This window comes from Grus americana, chromosome Z, assembly GCF_028858705.1.
Source record: "Grus americana isolate bGruAme1 chromosome Z, bGruAme1.mat, whole genome shotgun sequence".
Taxonomy (NCBI): domain Eukaryota; kingdom Metazoa; phylum Chordata; class Aves; order Gruiformes; family Gruidae; genus Grus; species Grus americana.
The window spans coordinates 42,169,407-42,190,039 of NC_072891.1; the positions used below are offsets into that span (position 1 = coordinate 42,169,407).

The 20,633-nt window shown below is 36.4% G+C and overlaps 1 protein-coding gene across 4 annotated transcripts in view; it reads right to left on the minus strand.

The window, feature by feature from the left end:
• PRUNE2 (prune homolog 2 with BCH domain) overlaps positions 1–20,633 on the minus strand; it is a 140,035-nt gene that overhangs the window by 77,394 nt on the left and 42,008 nt on the right. For all 4 annotated transcript variants that reach the window (XM_054810236.1, XM_054810235.1, XM_054810234.1 and 1 more), the window contains exons 5-6: positions 19,702–19,854; positions 17,005–17,099 (exon numbers count right to left, since the gene is read on the minus strand). In XM_054810236.1, the coding sequence (XP_054666211.1) occupies positions 17,005–17,099; positions 19,702–19,854 (248 nt within the window). The remainder of the gene's footprint in view (positions 1–17,004; positions 17,100–19,701; positions 19,855–20,633) is intronic.

Genomic DNA, 20,633 nt, shown 5'->3' on the forward strand with positions numbered 1-20,633 from the left:
ACTGAGAAACTGCTTGGATTTGAGCTTCAAGAACTTATCCATATTGCACAGTATTATTTAATTTTGTTGCATCTGTAAAAAAGAATGTTGCCTTAACTTGTCTGAAAAGTGTACAGTGTATGTGTAGATACCTTCATGTTAGTATGCAAAATGTTTCCCAATGCCTTGTTTTTCCTTAATCTCACCTATGATCTTTCCAGAATATTGGTTCAAGGACTTTGCAATAAATTAGACATATTCTGAGAAATCATCGGAAGTAGTCTCTACATGTAAACATATAGACTACTGCTTGCAGATTTCAGTTCAAGTTGATCAAGTACAGCCAATCAATATGTAGTCAGGAAATCAAGACTTTCAAATATTGTAATTCGGAAGTACACTGTTTATCCAAATAGTACAAATAAGCTGTGGGTCAGCAAGTGTATTTAGATTAGAGATGTTACAGTGAAATATTCTAAAAGGGAAGATAAGCAACAGAACATATTAACTTATTTGTGGTCATTTCTAATTTAAAAAGTTCGGGTAAAGGATGACCTACTATATACTTTAGAGTTTAATGCCTCAAACTCTGCTAACTGATATCACTGTTATAGGAAAGCACAGCAATAGCCACAGAAGTGAAAGGTAGGTAGATGTACAGAGAAATTCCAAGGTAGTTAAATAAGAGACTCTTTATATAAATATAACTTAAGAGTTATTAAATATTTTCTTCATAGTGTTTTCCTCACAATTTTATAACGACTTTGTAGCTACATTCTCAGTTCTGGCAGAGCTGTGCTCAAAACAGCACTTGCACCTGTCTTTATAGTAAGTATTCTGGCTGATGTGCTTCACCCACTGTTAAGTTCCCACAACTTAGATTTTAAAGTACAGCCATGCTCTGACACAACCATAGCAGAAACCAAGTAATTCCTGCAAATCTGTTTTGCAACCTGTTTTTGGGACATATGTAATACTCAGCCATCTCAATTACTCCAAGAAGATTAAAAGACTTTTTTGAGTTCAAATTGCTATTTAAAGAACTCAGAGTACTAAATTTTTGCTCCTATTATAGGCTTCCCATAGGATCTCCAACATATCCTGCATCCTCCACCCTGTGTATCATGCTGACCCAAGGAACTTTCAGTCAAATGATAAAACTAGAGAGATTCCAAAAAGAAATTGAAGATACAAAGCATTTGACAGATGTCTAGTCGAAAGCAATTATCAGCACTTCAATATGTATACCACATAAGTTTATTTTCTGAAGTTTTCTGTAGGATGAATGAAGGGGGGGTGGTAAGCCAATACTCTTCAGTTTTCCTTGCATGTTCCTTGTACTTTCAGTGTAGTACAGAATAGTACGCAAGTATACGATAATATATACATATAGGAATGCTATCTCTTCCATATAGAATAAGTACTATTAAACTCTTCTGCTGAACAGTGCATTACATTTTACTGTACTACTGAACAAATACTGCATTTCTTGCTGACACCAATGAGTGAAGTTAGACTTATGTGTATCAGATTCTCATAGAGGAGAAGATTAAGGGAATGCTGAGGGGTTTTTGGCTCAATTTATAAATTATTATGTGATCTTTCAGGATTCATAACGATCCATAAGAATAAAATTTCACAGGACTAGCATGAAAACTACATAAGATGTGATACTCCCTCAGAGTTTATATGTCATTAATACAGATCTACTCAAATGTTTTGCCTTGATAGTAAGAAATTTGTCTATGCCACAGTGGGAAATCTGTGTAAAATAAAATGTAATGCAAAATTTCTAACAATACCAAACAGATGCAAAGCTGGAGCAGAAAATACAATGTATTGCTTGCTATGGCCATGGTAAACTAGTAGCCTTTAAAATGAACAAACTTTTTCAACATTTTAAAACACAAACCAAATATATACTCTGTTGCCACCAATCCCTTGAACCTAAAATTCTTTTGTCTCACTGACAAGAAAGTGCATATTTGTGTGTCTTGGTTTCTGTTAACTTCTCCTTAGTTATTTTTACTGAACAAATTATGCACTATATATTTTATTATTAGGAACTTCTCCTAAGCTGTTCATAGAACTGTCTAATGAATGGGAGGTAATCTACCACTGCTGTCGTCAAGTTAGCTCTGGCTTTATTGGTATTGGGCATTATTCTGAGACACACAAGTACAGTTAACTGTAATAATGTCTGAGAACACTCAACCCTAACCTTCATGGAACTTACAAATACTGTTCTGCATCGTGTCTCGAACAAGTCTACATCTTCTGTTCTTATAAAAAAATACCCTCTTTTATGTATAAATGGAACTTACAACATTAAATAATTGGCTCTTCACTTACTAGGTCAGATTCGGATTTCAATAGTATTTTGTATGATGAAAAATGGCTTCAAATTAGTTAATATAAGTAATGGGATAAAATTTCCATCAGAGAAATACCAATACCAATGCTTTGAAGAGATACCAATACGTCTAATGAAACATCATTCCAGACAGGATGAGCGTCAATGTCTTTCATGTTTCTCCCTTTTTTATTCTATATTATTTGGAGAACTGCTTAGGGCCTTGAGATTTTTTAGTATTAACTTATTTCACAAAAATTAATGGATAAAATATTTCTATATAGCAAGATATTTCATCAGAGAATGCAAAACAATGTCCAGGATCCTAATAAATACTGTTATGTCTGAAATGAGTTATCTCAGTAGTGACTTGGGCTCAGATTTATTGTACAGTTCATCAACTTCTCAGCATGCTGGATAATGAATGTTTCATTTACATTGCTAATTGCCAAGCCATGGTTCCTTCAACCTTTAACCCTTACGCTTTATCACATTATCACCATATGTCAATATAATTGCATTTAACATTCCAGATAACTAACTTGTTCATGAGGTCAAGAGATCCTTTTTTTTTAAGCTTTACGAGTGGTGTATCTTTAAAACTACCAGCATTATACAGATACTGCAAAACTAACACCATTTTTTTCTTCAGGAAAAGAAAGGCTCTATCTTCTGACCCAAAATAAGCTCTTTTCTGTTAAAATCCACATTTGCCCATTGCAACTGAATCACTTATACTTCTGCGAAGAGCTTCAACTTTACTGTCTGTGATTATGAAACACTATTAACTAAAACCTCATATGAGATATATTCTGTATCTGCATGATATTTTTGTCTCTAGTTTTCTTTGATCTGTGGAATTATGCAGTTCTTTCCACATATCATATCGTCTTGACTTTCATTCTGCTTTGCCTATATACTAAAATATTTTACTGTAGGTACCATCCAAGATGCTATCTTAGGCTATGGCTCTGGTATAAGAGCATTGCTACTCATCTGCTTGCAATTATTCTTTTCCCTCAATGGAAACTGGACTGTATCTTACCTCTAGAATATCCTATGGAGAATGTTAATTCACTCTGCACCTGAAAGCCCCTTTCTTTCAGTTGACTTTCACCACAAATACTTCTTCCAACTCTGAAAACTGCATTCTCAATAGCAAAATTTAAGCCAAATCATACATGGAATAAGCTGTTCTGGAAAAAGATTTTACTACTGAGTGTAACTGAGTCAATTTTACTGCTTGTGCATAGTCAAACTTAAGAGAGAAATGACACTCCTGGCTGGTAACAGTTATGTCAACAGAGACTCCAGCGTCTCTCCATTTCTTTGAAACAGGAAACTTTAGCAAGGTGCTTTCTCAGAACATGTCTGAATTTCAGAAATTTAGATATGTATTTCTCAGGATCTGAGTCAGAAATCTATATGCACCCTCACTGACAGAAATGAGCACCAAATTGCATTAGAAAAAAAAAAAGGGTAATTACAGATAAAACAGAGTGAGCCTAATTCATTCTCCATGTAGCAAAAATTTAATGTTACACAGCAGGTAGACAGCTCATATTTCTCACAGCCCACATGTTCCTCACATATATGTGGTGCATATATACACGCACATACACACACACACAAATGTATGGCATACTTTTATGTGACATGCTGTGCCACAAATTAGCAGCCTCATCTCTATGAATCATAGAATCATTTAGGTTGGAAAACACCCTTAATATCATCAAGTCCAACCGTTAACCCAACACGGCCAAGTCCACCACTAAACCATGTCCCTAAGCACCACATCTACACGTCTTTTCAATACATCCAGGGATGGTGACTCCCACCACTTCCCTGGGCAGCCTGTTCCAATGATTGACAAACCTCTTGGTGAAGAAATTTTTCCTAATATCCAACCTAAACCTCCCCAGCACAACTTGAGGCCATTTCCTCTTGTCCTATCACTTGGCACTCGGGAGAAGAGTTCAATGTCCACCTCACTAAAACCTCCTTTCAGGTTGCTGCAGAGAGCGAGAAGGTCTCCCCTCAGCCTCCTCTTCTCGAGGCTAAACAACCCCAGGTCCCTCAGCCGCTCCTCATAAGACTTGTGCTCTGGACCCTTCGCCAGCTTCGTTGCCCTTCTCTGGACATGGCATAGTCTTGAAGCCCACAAGTTGGTGAAGCTTCAAGTTGGTTTATATGCCACCTCATACTGGTTTAAGCTTTTATGTTCTGTGCCATAGTAACTCACTCTACTCTTCTGCCATCATTTTGTACCTCTTCTCTGACTCTTGCAATGTCCTTTCTGACCAGACATCAAATCCCTGAAAGCTCCGTTCTTTCAGTTGTTTCCACCACTCACTTCTACTGCAGAAACTTTGCCTGACTCTGTATACAGAACACTAAAACATAATAATCATACTTTAAAAGTTTTAAACTATAATGGGTTTGCAGGCATGAAATAACCAGCATACATTATGAGGTTCATATATCCCTCTCTTGCAACTCACAACTACAAAATAATAAGTTTTAACACATGCTGCTGTTAGCATGACCCTCTTGCCAAGCTGTAGAAAATCTCTTTTCAAATCACCTGCAGTATCCACCCAGTAAACATTCATTTTTCATAGCCCAACTGATCACCCTCCTGGATGTCACAGAGAAGGACTGTTTCTGCTCCCCGCTAGCTTGGACAAGGCATAACCTTCTGATTTACCTATACATAAAACATGAGAAAAGGCTGGAATCAGAACTATAAAACCCCTTTGAATTAGATTAGGACCAGAAATGTATGCATTTTTTTTTTCTTCAAAGTGTTTCAATCCATTAAATATATATAATAAAGGTAAAAAAATCAAATTCCATGTTACCACTGGGAAATGAATATTCCTTCATGCACACCAGCTGAGACTCAGCACAAGTATTTCACTTAAAAGAATTCCTAAATATGAGGAACTTTTAGTAGTATATGTCAAACAGTGTGCTCCTAAGAGATTTAAGCATATTGCGGTTATCCATTTCCAGCTGCTTCTGCGGAGTCAAACTTTGTTTTTATGTTAACAGATAACATTATTATCACATTTTGTGAAGAATAGTGGCATCAAGCACAGATACATCACTGACTGTGCAGAATGCCATTTGAAAATATGCTTGTTTTTTGAGTCTTTAATAATGGATCAAAAATATAGTCAGATTCAATGCCACTTTAAATGTGTTCGGAATGTGAGTTCACAATGACTGAGTGTACAGTACACAAAAGATCCCTCATCACTTAATTTACTTTAACATCCCAACCATTTCCAGTTGACAGAGACACTGTAAATTAACATTTTTCTAAAATTATTGAAGCACAAAATCCACAGAGTCCAAAATAGTCACCTGTGGCACCTGACTTTAGCTGGCTGTTATTCACAGAAATTTAAATGCATAACTAGGAATTAGTAACATTACTACGTTCATGGTTCTGCTCACCTGGGCATCTTGAAAATCTCATTTTGGATTTTACTGCTACACTGAGAGTACTAGAAGTCCACAGGAAGTGAGGCTGAGGTTTGACTTCTGAGTAAATATTGGTTTATACTACAAAACACAACTCCATTACCTCGGAGGATCTGTGTAAGTGTAACTGACTGGAACACTGTAAACAATTAAGCTAATGATATACATGAAGGAAGAATTCATACTAGACGATAACCAATATCTTCTATTTTTTCATCTACAAGTATTTACAGATTAGTTCATGGAGAAGATCAACAAGATGCAGGACACTAGAGGAGTATAAGACACCCAGTAATAACTAGGGAAACAAAACTGGCCATTCCAGTGAACCCCGTTCGAAAAAATGAACATGGGGAAATCAAACACAACTGCAAGTACTAATATACAAGTTAAATATGCAGCTTGCGGATCTTGCTGCCAACCTGTGGAGATCACGCTAAGACAACTATTTAGCAGGATCCATAGAAAAAGTTTTGTATTTATTTGAACTAAATACCTGCAGGTGTTGCAAATCAAGTATTTCCTCTTGAAGACTCAGAAAAAATGTTGCCTAAAGGAAATTATATCATGATTGTTCAATGCAGCACTAATGGACTTTCTTCTAAATCTGAACCATGTACAGTTCTCAATTATTTGGCTGAATCTTCAAATTTGGAATGGGAATGTGCAGGTTTCTTGCTGGAACAGACAGTATCCAGATAGAAAGGAAATATGTGCATTACCAGGGTCTAGTGTATGACCATAAGGCAGAGGGCAGCACTCAAACTACAGTTTTTTTAAAGCATTTTCTTTTGTAGCTATTTCCTGTTTGTAAGTACAATATCAAGTGTGTAATGGCAGCAATTTCTATTCTCAGAACAATGCATCTGTTTATGCAATAGATTTTCTTTTGCTCAGATATGCCTGCTCCTAACCATAAAACAGATTGGTTTTTTTGGTTTTGGGGGTTTTGTTTGTTTGTTCATTTGTTTTTGGGGGTTTGTGGTTGTTTTTTTTTTTTTTTTTTAATATAGCAGTGCAGATCCTCCTGTGAAAAAACTCATTCCCTGAGCAGGAAGCACTGATGAAAGGTTGCTCACTTAGGCTGATACATGCTTAGTACTTCATGTTGCTCTCCAATGACTTGCCACACAGGCACACTAAGGAGTGTGGTTGACCAAGTTCTAAAGAGTCTTTGAAGGACAGTTATGGCAGCAAAGTCCCTAGAGGGAGAAGGTAACCCACAGAGAGAAAGAAATCACATATGCAACAGAAAAAGAAAGCCCCAGGAACTCGTGGGAGATGGGAGGTTTTCAAAATATTGATGCTGTGGATTTCCATGGTTGTGAGTCTCGAGAAAAATCCATACTATTATTTATTTTCTATCTCTCTTTCTTCGCCTATTCCAAATCCTAGCGGTGGACCAGAGCATCAACACATTCACCCAGCTGGTGATCCTCCCGTGGAGGCCCAGGGAAAAGCTAACGCGCCCCACGCCACAGCGAGAGCAGCAATGTTTTCACCAACTGCCCTTCATGGAGAGAGCACAGCCCTGGGGGGCCTGGCAGCATGCCATATCGGAGCAGGGAACGTATAATTTACACACTGCCACGCAAGCTCTAGCAAATCAGTCTCATGGCAAGAAAAGTGCAGCATTTCGTTCTTCACAAACTCCCAGCAGAGTGGCAAACACATATATACTCAACTAAATGCCACAACTATATGGGCTGAACCTGAATATGTTTGGTTCCGTTTAAAAAAATGGGGTGGGGGGAGAATATTAATATTTTCATTGCCTTTTTTTTTATGTTCACTCACTGTGTGTTTACCATAAATTAGACCTGCTGAGAGTGTGATGCTGAGCAACCCATATGGCAAATACTCAACTGAGAGATGTGAAAGGAAAATCACTTTTTTGTTTCTGAATTATTTCTAGTCCCTTTATTTAGAAAGTCTTGTTTAATAGCAAATGCTGAGAAACAACCCTGCTAATGCTATTTATATAGAGAAGAAGAGATGACAAACTTTTTTAGACCAAAGAAATACACTTTCAGTTGAATATGATTCAGTATATGATGAAATCTGACAAAAAACAGCACTTAACTCAGTGCTTAGTCAAGATTTTTGCTTTTAAAACACAATTACAAGAGTTCTTGATTGTACAATTGCCATTTATTCAAACTTATCCCTGAATCCTTCTTCAGCTAAAACAACCCACAGTGTAAGTCCACGGTGTTCTACCAGCCAAAGAGTTGACTTAACAGTTCCCTTTTTAGGTACAAAATTAATCTATTCCAGCTTTTTTCCTTTCTAGTCTATGGCAAACACTGAGAGAATGAACCAGCATACACAGATGTCTGGCATCCATGAAACCTAAAAGAAATAAATCAAATTCCTGGTGTGGAATCCAGGCACAGATTGCTGGCTAAATCTCTCTGGCGATCTTGCAGTGGAGGAAAAAAAAAAAAAGAAGATTGGACTGCAAGAATATTCCCTGTGGACTGTATTTACTCTTATTTTTTTCTTTTTCTTCTTTTCCCTGTGAGAGGGAGGAGGGAGGGAGAGTCATGCTTTGTGAAAATTCATTGGAAATGTGACTAAGAAAAAGAACAACAGCAAGACAGAAATGTTGAAATGCAGTCAGGTTACAGAATATCTAGTAGCGAGGTTTGTCCTTCTGTAAAAAGAACCAGAACTGGCAATAAATAGATACCAACTAATAGCTTTTGTTGGCAAAGGTAGAATCCAGAGTAGGAGAGATTTTCTTCAACTGTTTTCATTGTTCATGCAAAGGAAGAAGAAAAGTCATCTAGCAATGAAGACAGATAATTCTGCCAGGTTCTCTCTTTGATTTTATTACTAACTCTACAGTCCTGAGCCAAAGAATGGAAGATTCACACCCATACTCAGATTCATGATTTCTTTCTCACGGAACTGACGATAACATTCTCCCAAGTGTGAAAGGGTTGTACATACACCTGAATTCCCCATCTCTGCAATGTAAATAATGTGATTTTTCTTGTTTGGAGAAGATAACGTAATCAGTTGCCATAGTTTTCATTTGGCACAAATTTAGTGGCCTCAAAATTCTTCCTGTTTTATATCAGACTAAGCGTTGTATTTACCTTGTGTTCAGAAGGAAAGGGGACTGTAAGAATCCTGGAAGACAGCCGTCAGATATGCATAAGAAATTCTGATGCATTGAGAGCTACGTGATCACAGCTGAAGAAAGTATCTTGTCCTACCTTTTTTACCTAAACAGAAATGAGAACTCTGTGGCTTTCTATAAAACCACAAGAATTAGACTAGCATGAGAAAGAAAAATCTCTCCTTAGCTAAGGTTTCAGACAAAGCATGATTTTGTTATTAACCACTAATCACAAATATGGAGAAAGTTATGAAACTCAAATCACTGAGACCTGTTCTTCAGGTAAAGTAATTATAGGAAAATTAAAAAGCAGATTGGAAAAAAAAGAAATGCTAGAAACCTACCTTGAATACTTCCTACTCTTTTTATAATAATCAATAAATTCAATCTGTACTTAGCAACTTTGGTAAAAGATTCTTTGGTTAAAGATTAATTTGGTTATCCTAAATAAATATTGCACGATTTTAAATGTGGTTTGTTTGTGGGTTTTTTGGGTTTTTTTTAATTTCAAAATGAAAAATACAAAAGCCGTCACCAAGACAGACATTTGCTTAGAAATACCCTGTATCTCTCTGTCACTTCTTGTGGACAGAATTGCTCTCTTCTGTAGTAATGCAACACTAACACCAGTAAACTCAAAAGAAGTTCTTTTATTTATAGCTGGAATTACATTGTAATCTTGGATCAACAGTTTAATGTGCTAATTAATTTGTTTCCCACACAATAGCAAAGAATAAGCATAAACTAAATAGCAGAAAATAAAATTTTACTTTTCTATAATGTTTATATTGTTGTTATCCCTTACTATTACCAGTTCGTGTATTCTCATGCATTATGGCCAGATCTTAAAATATTAAATGTCTAAGTTAGGTCTTATATTGAAATTTTTAAAAAGTATATTGTATTTCATAGAAAAAACTCTTTTTATGCTGAACATTTCTCAAAACAGCACCTCCCGCTGTCAATGTCTATGCCCCATGAGCAGCTGAGCTGAGATGCTACTGACAAGAACTAGAAGAGTACACAAATGATAAATTAGTCAGCTTTGTAGAAGTCAGGAATGCAGTCCAGTAATGATACTGTAGATGATAGCATTTTATTTAGCTGAGAGACTGCATATTATACAGCTGTATTTCATAAAGAAATTATCTTAATTTATTTAGAGAAACGCATTTCATAAATGATACAAAAGAAAATACAGTTTATCTTCTTAAACAATGTACTTGTAATCGCAAGCACATTTTTACTGTAATGTTAGTAGATTAATGTCTATGCTTATTCCTTTAATAATTCTCATAGCTATTTTACTTTCTTTATTAACTTGTGAACCAAGATTGAACAAAACCACTAAAGGCAAAATTATAAACAGTAGCATGGGCCAAATTTAGACTAGATGTGACACAAATGATAACAGATGAAGTCTATCCAATATCTTCAGACACTGAAATAAACTGAAATCCAACATACATACCATTGCAGACCTGATATCACTGTATACGCTGTGTGTTCTTAAAGAGATACCACAAAATCTCTGGTGTTTCTGGTTTATTACAAGTTATGACAGTAGTATAGAATAAAATAATCAAATACACCTTGCATAAAATGACAGTTGAATAATTCATTATTTAATTATTTAAGCACAGGCTGAATTGAACTGATTGATAAATATAATGGTCTCGGCCAGTTTTTCAAGTTCACATTTTTCTCACATCAGAAGGGTCAACAATGAACGCCTTGCGTGACTTCATGCAGAAACATGTCACTGAGTAGGGGAACTTCAGCTCATCTCACCCTCACAACATCTTCTGGAAGGAATCCGGTCTTGATTTGAAAACTATAAGCAATCCTGCTAATCACTGCAATCAATGTCGGGTTTGCTGCCATTTGATTTCACATAGTTAATTAGGAAGCACTTAGAACAGTCTCAGATTATCCCCTTCAGTTTCCTTTCATACCTGTAGAGACAAGTGGCTAGCTACAACAGAGAATTCAGCAGGTCTGCCTCAGCTCTCCACACCTTGGACGGCACTCATTATAACTGGGGTACTTCTGCTGACCTGAGCCACCAAAGGAACAGCTACTGCCCTCCAGAACACGCAAGTCTGATGTTTAAACATGAGTATGGTATTTACATTAATGCATGTTTGGCTGCATTACTCAGTCCTATAAGGTGATGACTTAAACCTCCTAATACTTGTAAAAAAGCAAACGAAAGAATGTTCAAGCTTTGTGTGCTATATAAGTTATACATTTTCCTACAGGCAGATCTCACACACTGACATTTTAAGACCTTAATTAAGGTTGATTTATTTACAAATGGTATGTTTTCAACTCTCAGAAATGATGTATTTAATGTTTTATTTTTAAACACAATTAAAAAATAATATATAAATATATACATACTGCAAATGTAATACAGATAACAAATTCATTTAAGCCCATTTATGCACATTAGTGACACACCATGTGGCAGAAAGACTAGGACTACAAGAAGACCCCTTGGCGATTTATTTTATATTAAATCCCTAATGGCCTCTTCTCATCTTTGCAAAAATATGCACAAAAGTCCAGACTATGCAGCCATTGAAATGAATGGTTATTTATTTGCTAAACGAGAACCCTATGTTTAATGTTCCTTAGACATAAGGTAGTCTGCAAAAGTCGCATTCCTACAGCTCCATACATCATTTATTTTACATACCCTAACTTCTCACAACAGGCGTCAGAAAAATATCCCTGAACAGCATTGCTATTGTAAGTTGCTGAGAATTTTGTTTCCAATTCCATTACTGGAAGATTAAATGTTAACATGTTTACTTGGGGTTTTCTTCTTGTTTTGTTTTTAGCATTAAAAACAAATTCATGGACCAATCTGATGCCATTTAAAATATGTTTATATTTATACTGCAAGAAAAAAGTTCCCAAATACGTAACTATGGTCCAATCATTACAGACACCAAAAGTTCAAACCTTCAAACAAACGTGTTGTAATCTACCTAGCACTTGTCTGACACTGACTCCAGCTTAGACAGAGATTCTTGATTCGCTTTACAGCAACATTAAAAGCATCACTTTTCATAACACACAAGTAAAATTGTCCAAATTAGTAACATAGTTGCATGCCATACTACTATTACTACAAAACAGCTTGAAAATGAAACCGCCTCTTTGAGATCAGACTATTTATTCGTCAGGAAGCAGATCCACTGTGCGCCCAAACATTTCTAAATTTCCAAAGCTACTGTTGCTGCAACAGCCACCATGAGTTTCTCTGAGACACAGAGCCATAAAGAGGAAAGCTGTTGCCAGAGCCAGAACTTTTCCTTGGTACCATCCTCAACTCATTTGGACTACTAGATACTACCTAAGGACAGTCAAGCTCACTGTGCCGGCATGAACTTGCAGGTCCCTTTCTTGGGGCAACAACACGGGTGACAGCAGCTCTGTCCATTCAGGCTCTGACATTCTCTAAACCTCTTGGTTGGCACCCACAAAGAGGTGGCTCCAACCTTACAATACTAAAAGATTACACAACCTCTACAACCTGGAAGCTGTCTTTAAGAAGCATTCAGATGCCATGGCCAGAAACATGAACAAGAGCCTCAACAGATCAGTCAGCCTTCAGAACACACGTATTCCCTTGTCAATAGCAGACAATCATACATTATTTGCCTTGTTTTCAACTGACTGCCCTGCTTCTCCCTGGAGAAACTTGATTTTCTATTTTCCTAAGTTACTGTAAGTTCTGTGAGCAGTTAGAATAAATTTTCATGAATCGAAAGATAAAGGACTTAGTCCAACAAACACATTAGGAAGCTACAATATCATGAGCCATTTCAACCAAACTGAACACTCACAAAACCTGGATTGTTCTTCAGTGCGCTTGACTTCAGAAAGCAGAGAATAGAGTTCAGTTTACAAAGGAAATATCCATTCCTCAGGAAAAAGATGACTTTCACAGAAAGTCACATTGAGAAGATATTTCTCATTTCCAAGAGAATTCCAGCAGAGAACAAGCAAAATATACTCTCAGGGTATAACATAATGTAACAGAAATTAACTGTAACGCATGCACTGAATTTTGCCACAATATCCTATGAGTAATCATTATTATGACTTGGGGAAACTTTCCGGCAAAGACAACAAAAATAACTGTGATCTAGGCTCTGTCAGTTTTCTTTTGTCACTCTCTTGAAAAAAATGCTGCTATGCATGCAAAATCCAAGTAGCATACTCTCTGGCAGCCAGTCACTGGAGACACAGGTCTGATGTCAATTTACAGCTTTAATGCTGCCTAAATCCAGGAAGTCCAGACCCAAAGGCACTTATCTCAAGAAATGCAAAGCTGCGTATAGACTCTTATAGAAACCTAAACACAGCCACACAAAATGCCTCCCCTGCCTCTACCACTAACGCCAACACTGTCTATTCCTTTAATATGTGAAAGATTCTCTTCTACCGAGACACTTAAAAATCAGCCAGTTGACAACTAGTGAGCCAACAGACAATGGATGTAAATCACACACTGATGACTGATATCAGTATGCACATACAAATAAAGCACTAAGATCAATTGCACTATTATTTTTGCGGTCATGTCTTTCTTCATGAGAAACTGGAGAGCAGGAGTGTACCTGCATGTGTCCTACGTACCGGAGTACTGCTATGCAATAGTACTAAAAGCAATTATAAGTATTAAATTACAATTGATGACTTATTAGTTATCATAATTTCCTTCCTTTTAAAGTACAGAACTAAGAAAACATTCCCACAGATATTAGGAAATGTGTATCAACACTAAAAAAAATAGGATTTATAGCAACATATCTAACACAAGCTTCAACTAATTTAAATTCATGGCATATTTATGAAATAAAAGATTAATATCTTCATTTACAGAGGTGAAACTGAGGAAACTACTTATTTATCTAACATAGGAAATCAGCAGTAGAGAAAGGAAAGGAACTTAGCTCCAGGTCAAGACTTTGCTAAAAAAAGCATCTGCCCTCTCAAGAACAGAGAATTTTTTCAGGATCTACTTTCAATAAAGATCTGCAACACTTGCCATGAAAACAGAAATGAGGAAAGCTTAGAATCATTTGAATATGTGCTACTGAGGTGTGACATTTGTTAGAATACCAGACATTGATCTCTATCTTTACTATTGTGAAACTCTGACTGAAATCAGAGCTTGAGGGTTGAGCTGCAACACTTTCATTCTTCATGACACATACCCAATGCAGCAGTGGATGCACACTTGTGAACAGCTTACTCTACCCACTATATTGCATGACTATCATCTTCGGTCTTAGCAGTATCACCTATGTGGTAGACCATTGAACCAAACCAAATAATCAAGCCTATGTAAAGAACTTTAGTGAAAGATACTTTTGCATACCTGTTGATTAAAAAAAAAAAAAAAAAAAAAAAGTTGACCTTGTGAGATTTTTGAAGAAGCAAACACATTAGAGATTCAACACCTGCAGCAAAGCCAAGCCTGTTCTTCATGTTGCCTTAATGTTTAATCAGGTAACATCCGTAGAGCACTTTGAGGGTGAATAACAATTATCATTATTATTGCTGAGAAAATACTGAAGTCTTTAAAGTCTGTGTATTCTGAGTTCATAACAGAAATCTAAACTGAAAAGACAGACAGATCTGAACAGTTTTGTCTGTAATTCCCTTATATATATTCTGTTTCTGATACTGGGTGAAGTAACTAGTGCAGAATGTTTTTACAAGCCATCTCCCCTACCATCATGCAGACCATATCATCCCTGGCTCTAGTAAGAGCAAGTAAAACAGTCTTGTGCTGGTCATGCACTGTAAATCAGAGAGTTCAAAAAATGTTTGAACAAAGTGCAGTAATGCAACAAACGCAAAACTGATCTCCATCCCAAGTGTGAAATTAAGAGTCCTTTTAGTACTAAGTGTGACTTTGTAAACATTATAACAAGAAAAAAAAGAATTTGCATCCCTGAAAAATTAGCTCTTTCTGAATCAAACTATTCACAGCAGAACAACAGAGAGAGGTGAAGAGAGATACCTGTAACTTCCAGAAAAATACCATCAAAAATGCTAGTAATAAAATTACTTAACAGATTGGGATCAAACAGCATCTAACATCACTAAAATGCTGATCAATTTCTTCTTTTTTACATGCAACTGAATCTCCTTTATTCTTCCATGATGGCCACTAGATATGTCCTAAGAAAAATTATTTTGAAACATTTATTGCTTGACCACCAAATCTTGACACTCCTTGAACAAAATATGTCTGCATTAAATGTTACACAATCACTGAAAAAACTTTGAAAATTTGCCTGGTTTTAGGACTATGAAAACCTACTGTTGCTAAATTCAATTTATGAGTTGCAGCCAAAAGTCAGACAAGTTTTACATTATGATTAATTTGGGTATGTAGAGTAGTAAAGATGAGTTCAGCCATGTTTAACTGGAGCTTAGATCTGTGGAGTGCAAGGCCTGCGTTCTACATAGTCCATTAATAAGATTAAAAGGGAAATAAATAAAAAGAAAATGTAATGCTAAAGCTAGATACTAATTACTAGCCCTGTGTGTTCACCATTGACTTATTGACAGAATAAAAGAGAAAGTTTTAAAACAAAAGAAGAGGAAGGTTTTAGTAAGAATTTTTTTAAATTTTTTTTCCTCTTTTTGGGGATTTATCTTACTATAGTCTTTCCCCATGCCCCTTCCTACCAGTCTTGCATAATTTTCAGAAGCAAAATTATGGTTCATAAAGCAGTGCAGGTTTGGTGGCTGGTAAAGATTGCTTGACACTGAGAAAGTAACTAAGATTCTGATTCATTTCTTGAAGCTTTGTTACCCAATTTTCTTTGTATATTTTAGTATGCAAGCAGAAATCTATGGATAATTATTAGCTGAATTGCACCACAAATTGGTTCAACCACAGAAACATCTTATTTTTTGTAAAATGCATCACAAAAGACATGTTGTAAGAAATCTCATTGGATATACGCAGGAAAGAGCTATTCAAGTGATTATTTTTTTTAGTACCATTTGAGGTAAAATTAAAGTAAAATGCAAAAGTAGAAGATGACAACTTCTTTTGCATGTTAAATACTTTTGTATATGTGACTTTCAGGCAAATGGTGAGATTGTAAATTGCAAATATATACTACATAGAAGTACCTCTTTGTTGTTGAAATTCTCTTCAATATAGTTAGTTTTATTATTAATCAGTATATCAGTATACAAACTTCCATCAGAAGTAATACTGTTATGTCATTACTTGTTCAGTGATCTAAACATTAATATTTTTAATTATTTTTTTTACATAATAGCCAGTAACATTTATATCTACTTCAAGTGAAGGTAAATAGCTACTGACATCCATAATACAAACCATCTTGAAATAAAGATACAAAACATACTATGCAAGAGTTTTCCCTGAGCAATTACAAAATGTTTGGGACTAGTCAAGAAAGAAAATCCAAGCAGCCACCTTCAGGCTGTCTCAGGAGTACTCATAAGGACAAAACTGTAGTTTTGATCCAAAAGATCAAAATTCTAGGAACTTCTGGCCCATCAATGTCCTTTTGTTTCTACCAACATTTTCACGTAGGCAACGTGCCAATGGACGCGCTTCTTTACACAGTTTCAAGATAGGTTTATAGAAGGCATAAAATAATATCCCCTCCTCTCAAAAAGCTGAGAGAGTGTTATAGTGGCTTTATAAATTGTATGCCATACTGTAAGGTAAAGGTAGGACAAAGCCCCAGTTAGTAACTGCCTACTGAAGTACGAAAGAAAACTCACACCTTTAATTCACCCAAAGGCTGCAATTTGTTGATGCCATTGCTTTAACACACCACAGTACAAATAGGTCTGCATACATGCATAATAATTTAAGTCAGAATACAAACAGTTACTGCTTCTCTCAAAGTTAATTAAATCACTGAAAATTCTGCTCATATAAACTTGGGAAAATAATGGGTTCAAACTCGCTGTTAAAGAACCATCCCCACATGCAATAGGGCTGTTTACCAACTACGATGTTTAGATTTCCTCTTACCTCCAGTGTCAGGTACACAGTGCTGATTGCCACTTTGATTTCTCCATCTGAAATCTCCTTGAGATCCTTCAGCATAATCTCCTCTATACTTACACCTGTTTGAGAGAAGAAAGGAACTTCAACATGTACAAGTATCTACAACTGACCAGATGCAGCAACATAAACTAAAAATACAGCTTAGACCTTAATGTTGAACCTCCTGTATTTTAGGATATCCTATGAGAAAATTAAAACCAACATTAATACTTTAATGCTTAATGTTTCTAGAGTGATTTTTGAAGGAAAGAAGAGATTTTGGGGGGGGGGGAGCAAAGGATGAAGAATTAAGTCTCCTGCAATGAAGTTGTGTGAACACTCACGTTTTTTAAGTAAACTGAATTCCAGTTAATGATAAATGTATACATAAATGATTACTATGGTCTAACATAAAATCACTAATACGCCATGCTATAATGTGTAACATATTGAATGAGTAATATATTGAAAAGCACATGTGGAATACTATGGTATTTATAAAATATTTGAAGCAAAGCAGTTAAGATATTCTGTAAACACAAAGTTATTCAACCTTTCTGACCTTCCTCACAAATTGATACCAACACTAATGCATTCTTCTTATACACATCAAATGGTGAATGAACCAACTAGATGTTTATGTACTGCAGAAACAAAAGTACATATTATCATCAGAAACACCAGTATAAGATTGGAATTGCTTCACATTGTAACCAGACATGTTGATATGTTTAAGTACAATGTACTGAAAATCCATATGATTAAATTTCTTTTGTGGAAGATGTCTGTCTAAAATGCTCTAAAGATTCTCAGAATAAATATATATCATGTATAGGAACATGGTCATATCACACAATCAAAAATATAGACATGATAGCCCAACTTCTATAAAAAGAAAGCTGCAAGCCACTTACTTCAGCAGGGTGGCAACTAAAGCGTCCACAGACTTTTCAAGCTTGGCAGCATAACATCCAAAATGTGTTTGCGTAAATTATTTTTAAGAGGGAACCAAATAACAACTTAAGCCAAAAAAATGAATCTTCTCATTACTGTTCCTGTATAGGGTCCAGCTACTGCATTCAATCTAATGACAAGATGAAATGGCTAACGTTCACATACTTCTTATATTTACACGTTTGTCCTTCTAAAAATATTTATTGGTAACCTGTAGACTTTGTGATGGGCTACAACCCACTGTGCCTCAAATAACAAATGAATTCATGAACTCAGGCAAATAAATCATTACTTCTGCATGAAACCTTTTTTTGATTAATTGTCCTAATACTGCCTGAAATAACAGGTACATAAGGTAAAATATTGAGTAGCGGTTAGTGCCTTCAAAGAACTTCAGAAACGCAACAGCAACTTACTAATACAAATGCCACATGAGCGTATGCAGTGCTGAATATGTACCTTGTAATACATAGCAAACAGTAGCTATGAGACAAAAAAAAAAAAAAAAAAGACATTGCCCTCCTCATGTGGCATATAAAAATTATCGGCAACCAGTGCCATGCAAACTGAATCCGTTATATCTACTTGTCCATTGTATCTACTTTACATTGGATATTAGGGTAAACTTCACAGGCCAAGTACATGACAAACATTACTAAACCATCTTCCCAGGCAACTGGCAGAACTAAGGACTGAGATCCATAAAAGCCACTTTAACTGGGTCTCTCCAACCCAGGCTGCATTCAGTTCATTTCTGATTCCTTGACTAACATCTGGAGGAAGTTTAGAGAACTATGTGAAGATTTATAGCCCTGAACTAATTTAGCCTGTGACCTCACTGAAAGAAAGAGCAAAGGAAGCAGCACCTCAAATTCTGTCCTTAACTACCAGCTACGACAGCCATCTCGGGCTGACGGTCTGAAGTCAGATGAGCGGATTCTGCAGATGGGTGGATAAAGAACAGGAAAAAAGACTATGAGTCTGCATGCACTCTGTGCATACCTGATATATCTAACAAAGAAGTGTGTCAGTAATTCAATACTCGCTCTTTGGTAACAACTTGGTAGCAAATGCCATTTAACAAAGACAGTAAAAAATGTGAGAGTTATTGCAACAATTTTATTCAGGGTTTCAGAGCATCCCTTCGAAAGCCTGCTACCAAATTGTGGGTTCAAACATTCCCACTTTTGATCACCGAAAAAATGACAACTGCATTCATCTATTCCTAACAGAAGGAAATGAAAGAATTGCAATTTTCCCACTGCTTCCTTAATCTTAGTCTGAAGTCAAATTCACTTTACTTGTACAGAACCCTCGATAAATTTGGGAAGGTTCAACAGATAAAATCCACTCCCACACCACGTAGGCAATTGCAGCACAATTTCTGTACGTGAGCTGACATGTTGATTATGCCTCTATACTTCATGAACACAAATTCTTGACTATAATACACTTGTAAAAGCAATATATGAAATAAATTAATGTTTACTTTATCTGTAAAAGTAATACAAGATTATTTAAGAGTTCAGTAGTTCCTCAACAGAAATCACAATTCCATGATTCAGAATGTAAGCCACTTAATTTAAAATTAAATATAATTACATGTAACTGTCAATGAAGATAGCATGCTGCAATTATTTTCACCACACACAATAAGCCGATATATTCCGATACAGTTACATAACTAAATTTGTAAAAGGTCCGAAAAATCGAAGCAAGTTGCAGTACCTTGTTGGTTACACTGAGTCTCCTGGAGAACAGAGATAATTTCCTCTCGTGGGGGAAGGCCTGGAAACTTTTCCTCTAGGATTGACAGTACTTTCTCTTGCTGCTCTGTAATTCTGTCAGCTTCCAAAGACATGCACTTGAAGAGAATGCTTCCTGAAACATTGAAAGACAAAAACCAATGCCTCCTGTAAACAGCAAAGAGGTACCACAGAAACAAGAATGTTTACTGTATCACCATCCAAACGCTTTCCTTCTGATTCCACTGATGAGTTCACTGAATTACATATTGAATGCTTTTCACGCAGAAACATCTTCCTAACATGAAGGCAGTTTCTAAAATCTGAACTGGGTGCCTTGTCAGGACCTACGCTACAGCTACAGCTAACTGGCTGGTCCCAGTGCTGCCGCGGCACGCGGCATGCTTCTGTACGTCCTACGCAGCTCTGCAGCACGGCTACTAGCAAGCATTGGGTCACCAGGGCTTGTTCTTCTCTCTACGCATTAGACCAAGTGTTGGTATGCTTGGAAACTGTAAATCCACATTGCCAACCTTCCTTCCACAGACCTGTCAGTGAAATGCTACAATGGACATTAGGAGGAAATTCTTCACTGTGAGGGTGGTGAGGCACTGGAACAGGTTGCCCAGAGAAGCTGTGGATGCCCCCTCCCTGGAAGTGTTCAAGGCCAGGCTGGATGGGGCTTTGGGCAACCTGGTCTAGTGGAGGGTGTCCCTGCCCATGGCAGGGGGGGTTGGAGCTAGATGATCTTAAAGTCATTGGTCATTTTGGTGTAACTGACTCCGGCTAATTTATTGTCAATGAACATACCAAAAAAGCACAGCACATTCAGCCAAACAAAGTGATGCACTCAGTCTTAAAATTTAACTGAAACATAATCCAATAAATAACTTTACCATAATTGGTATGCTCATA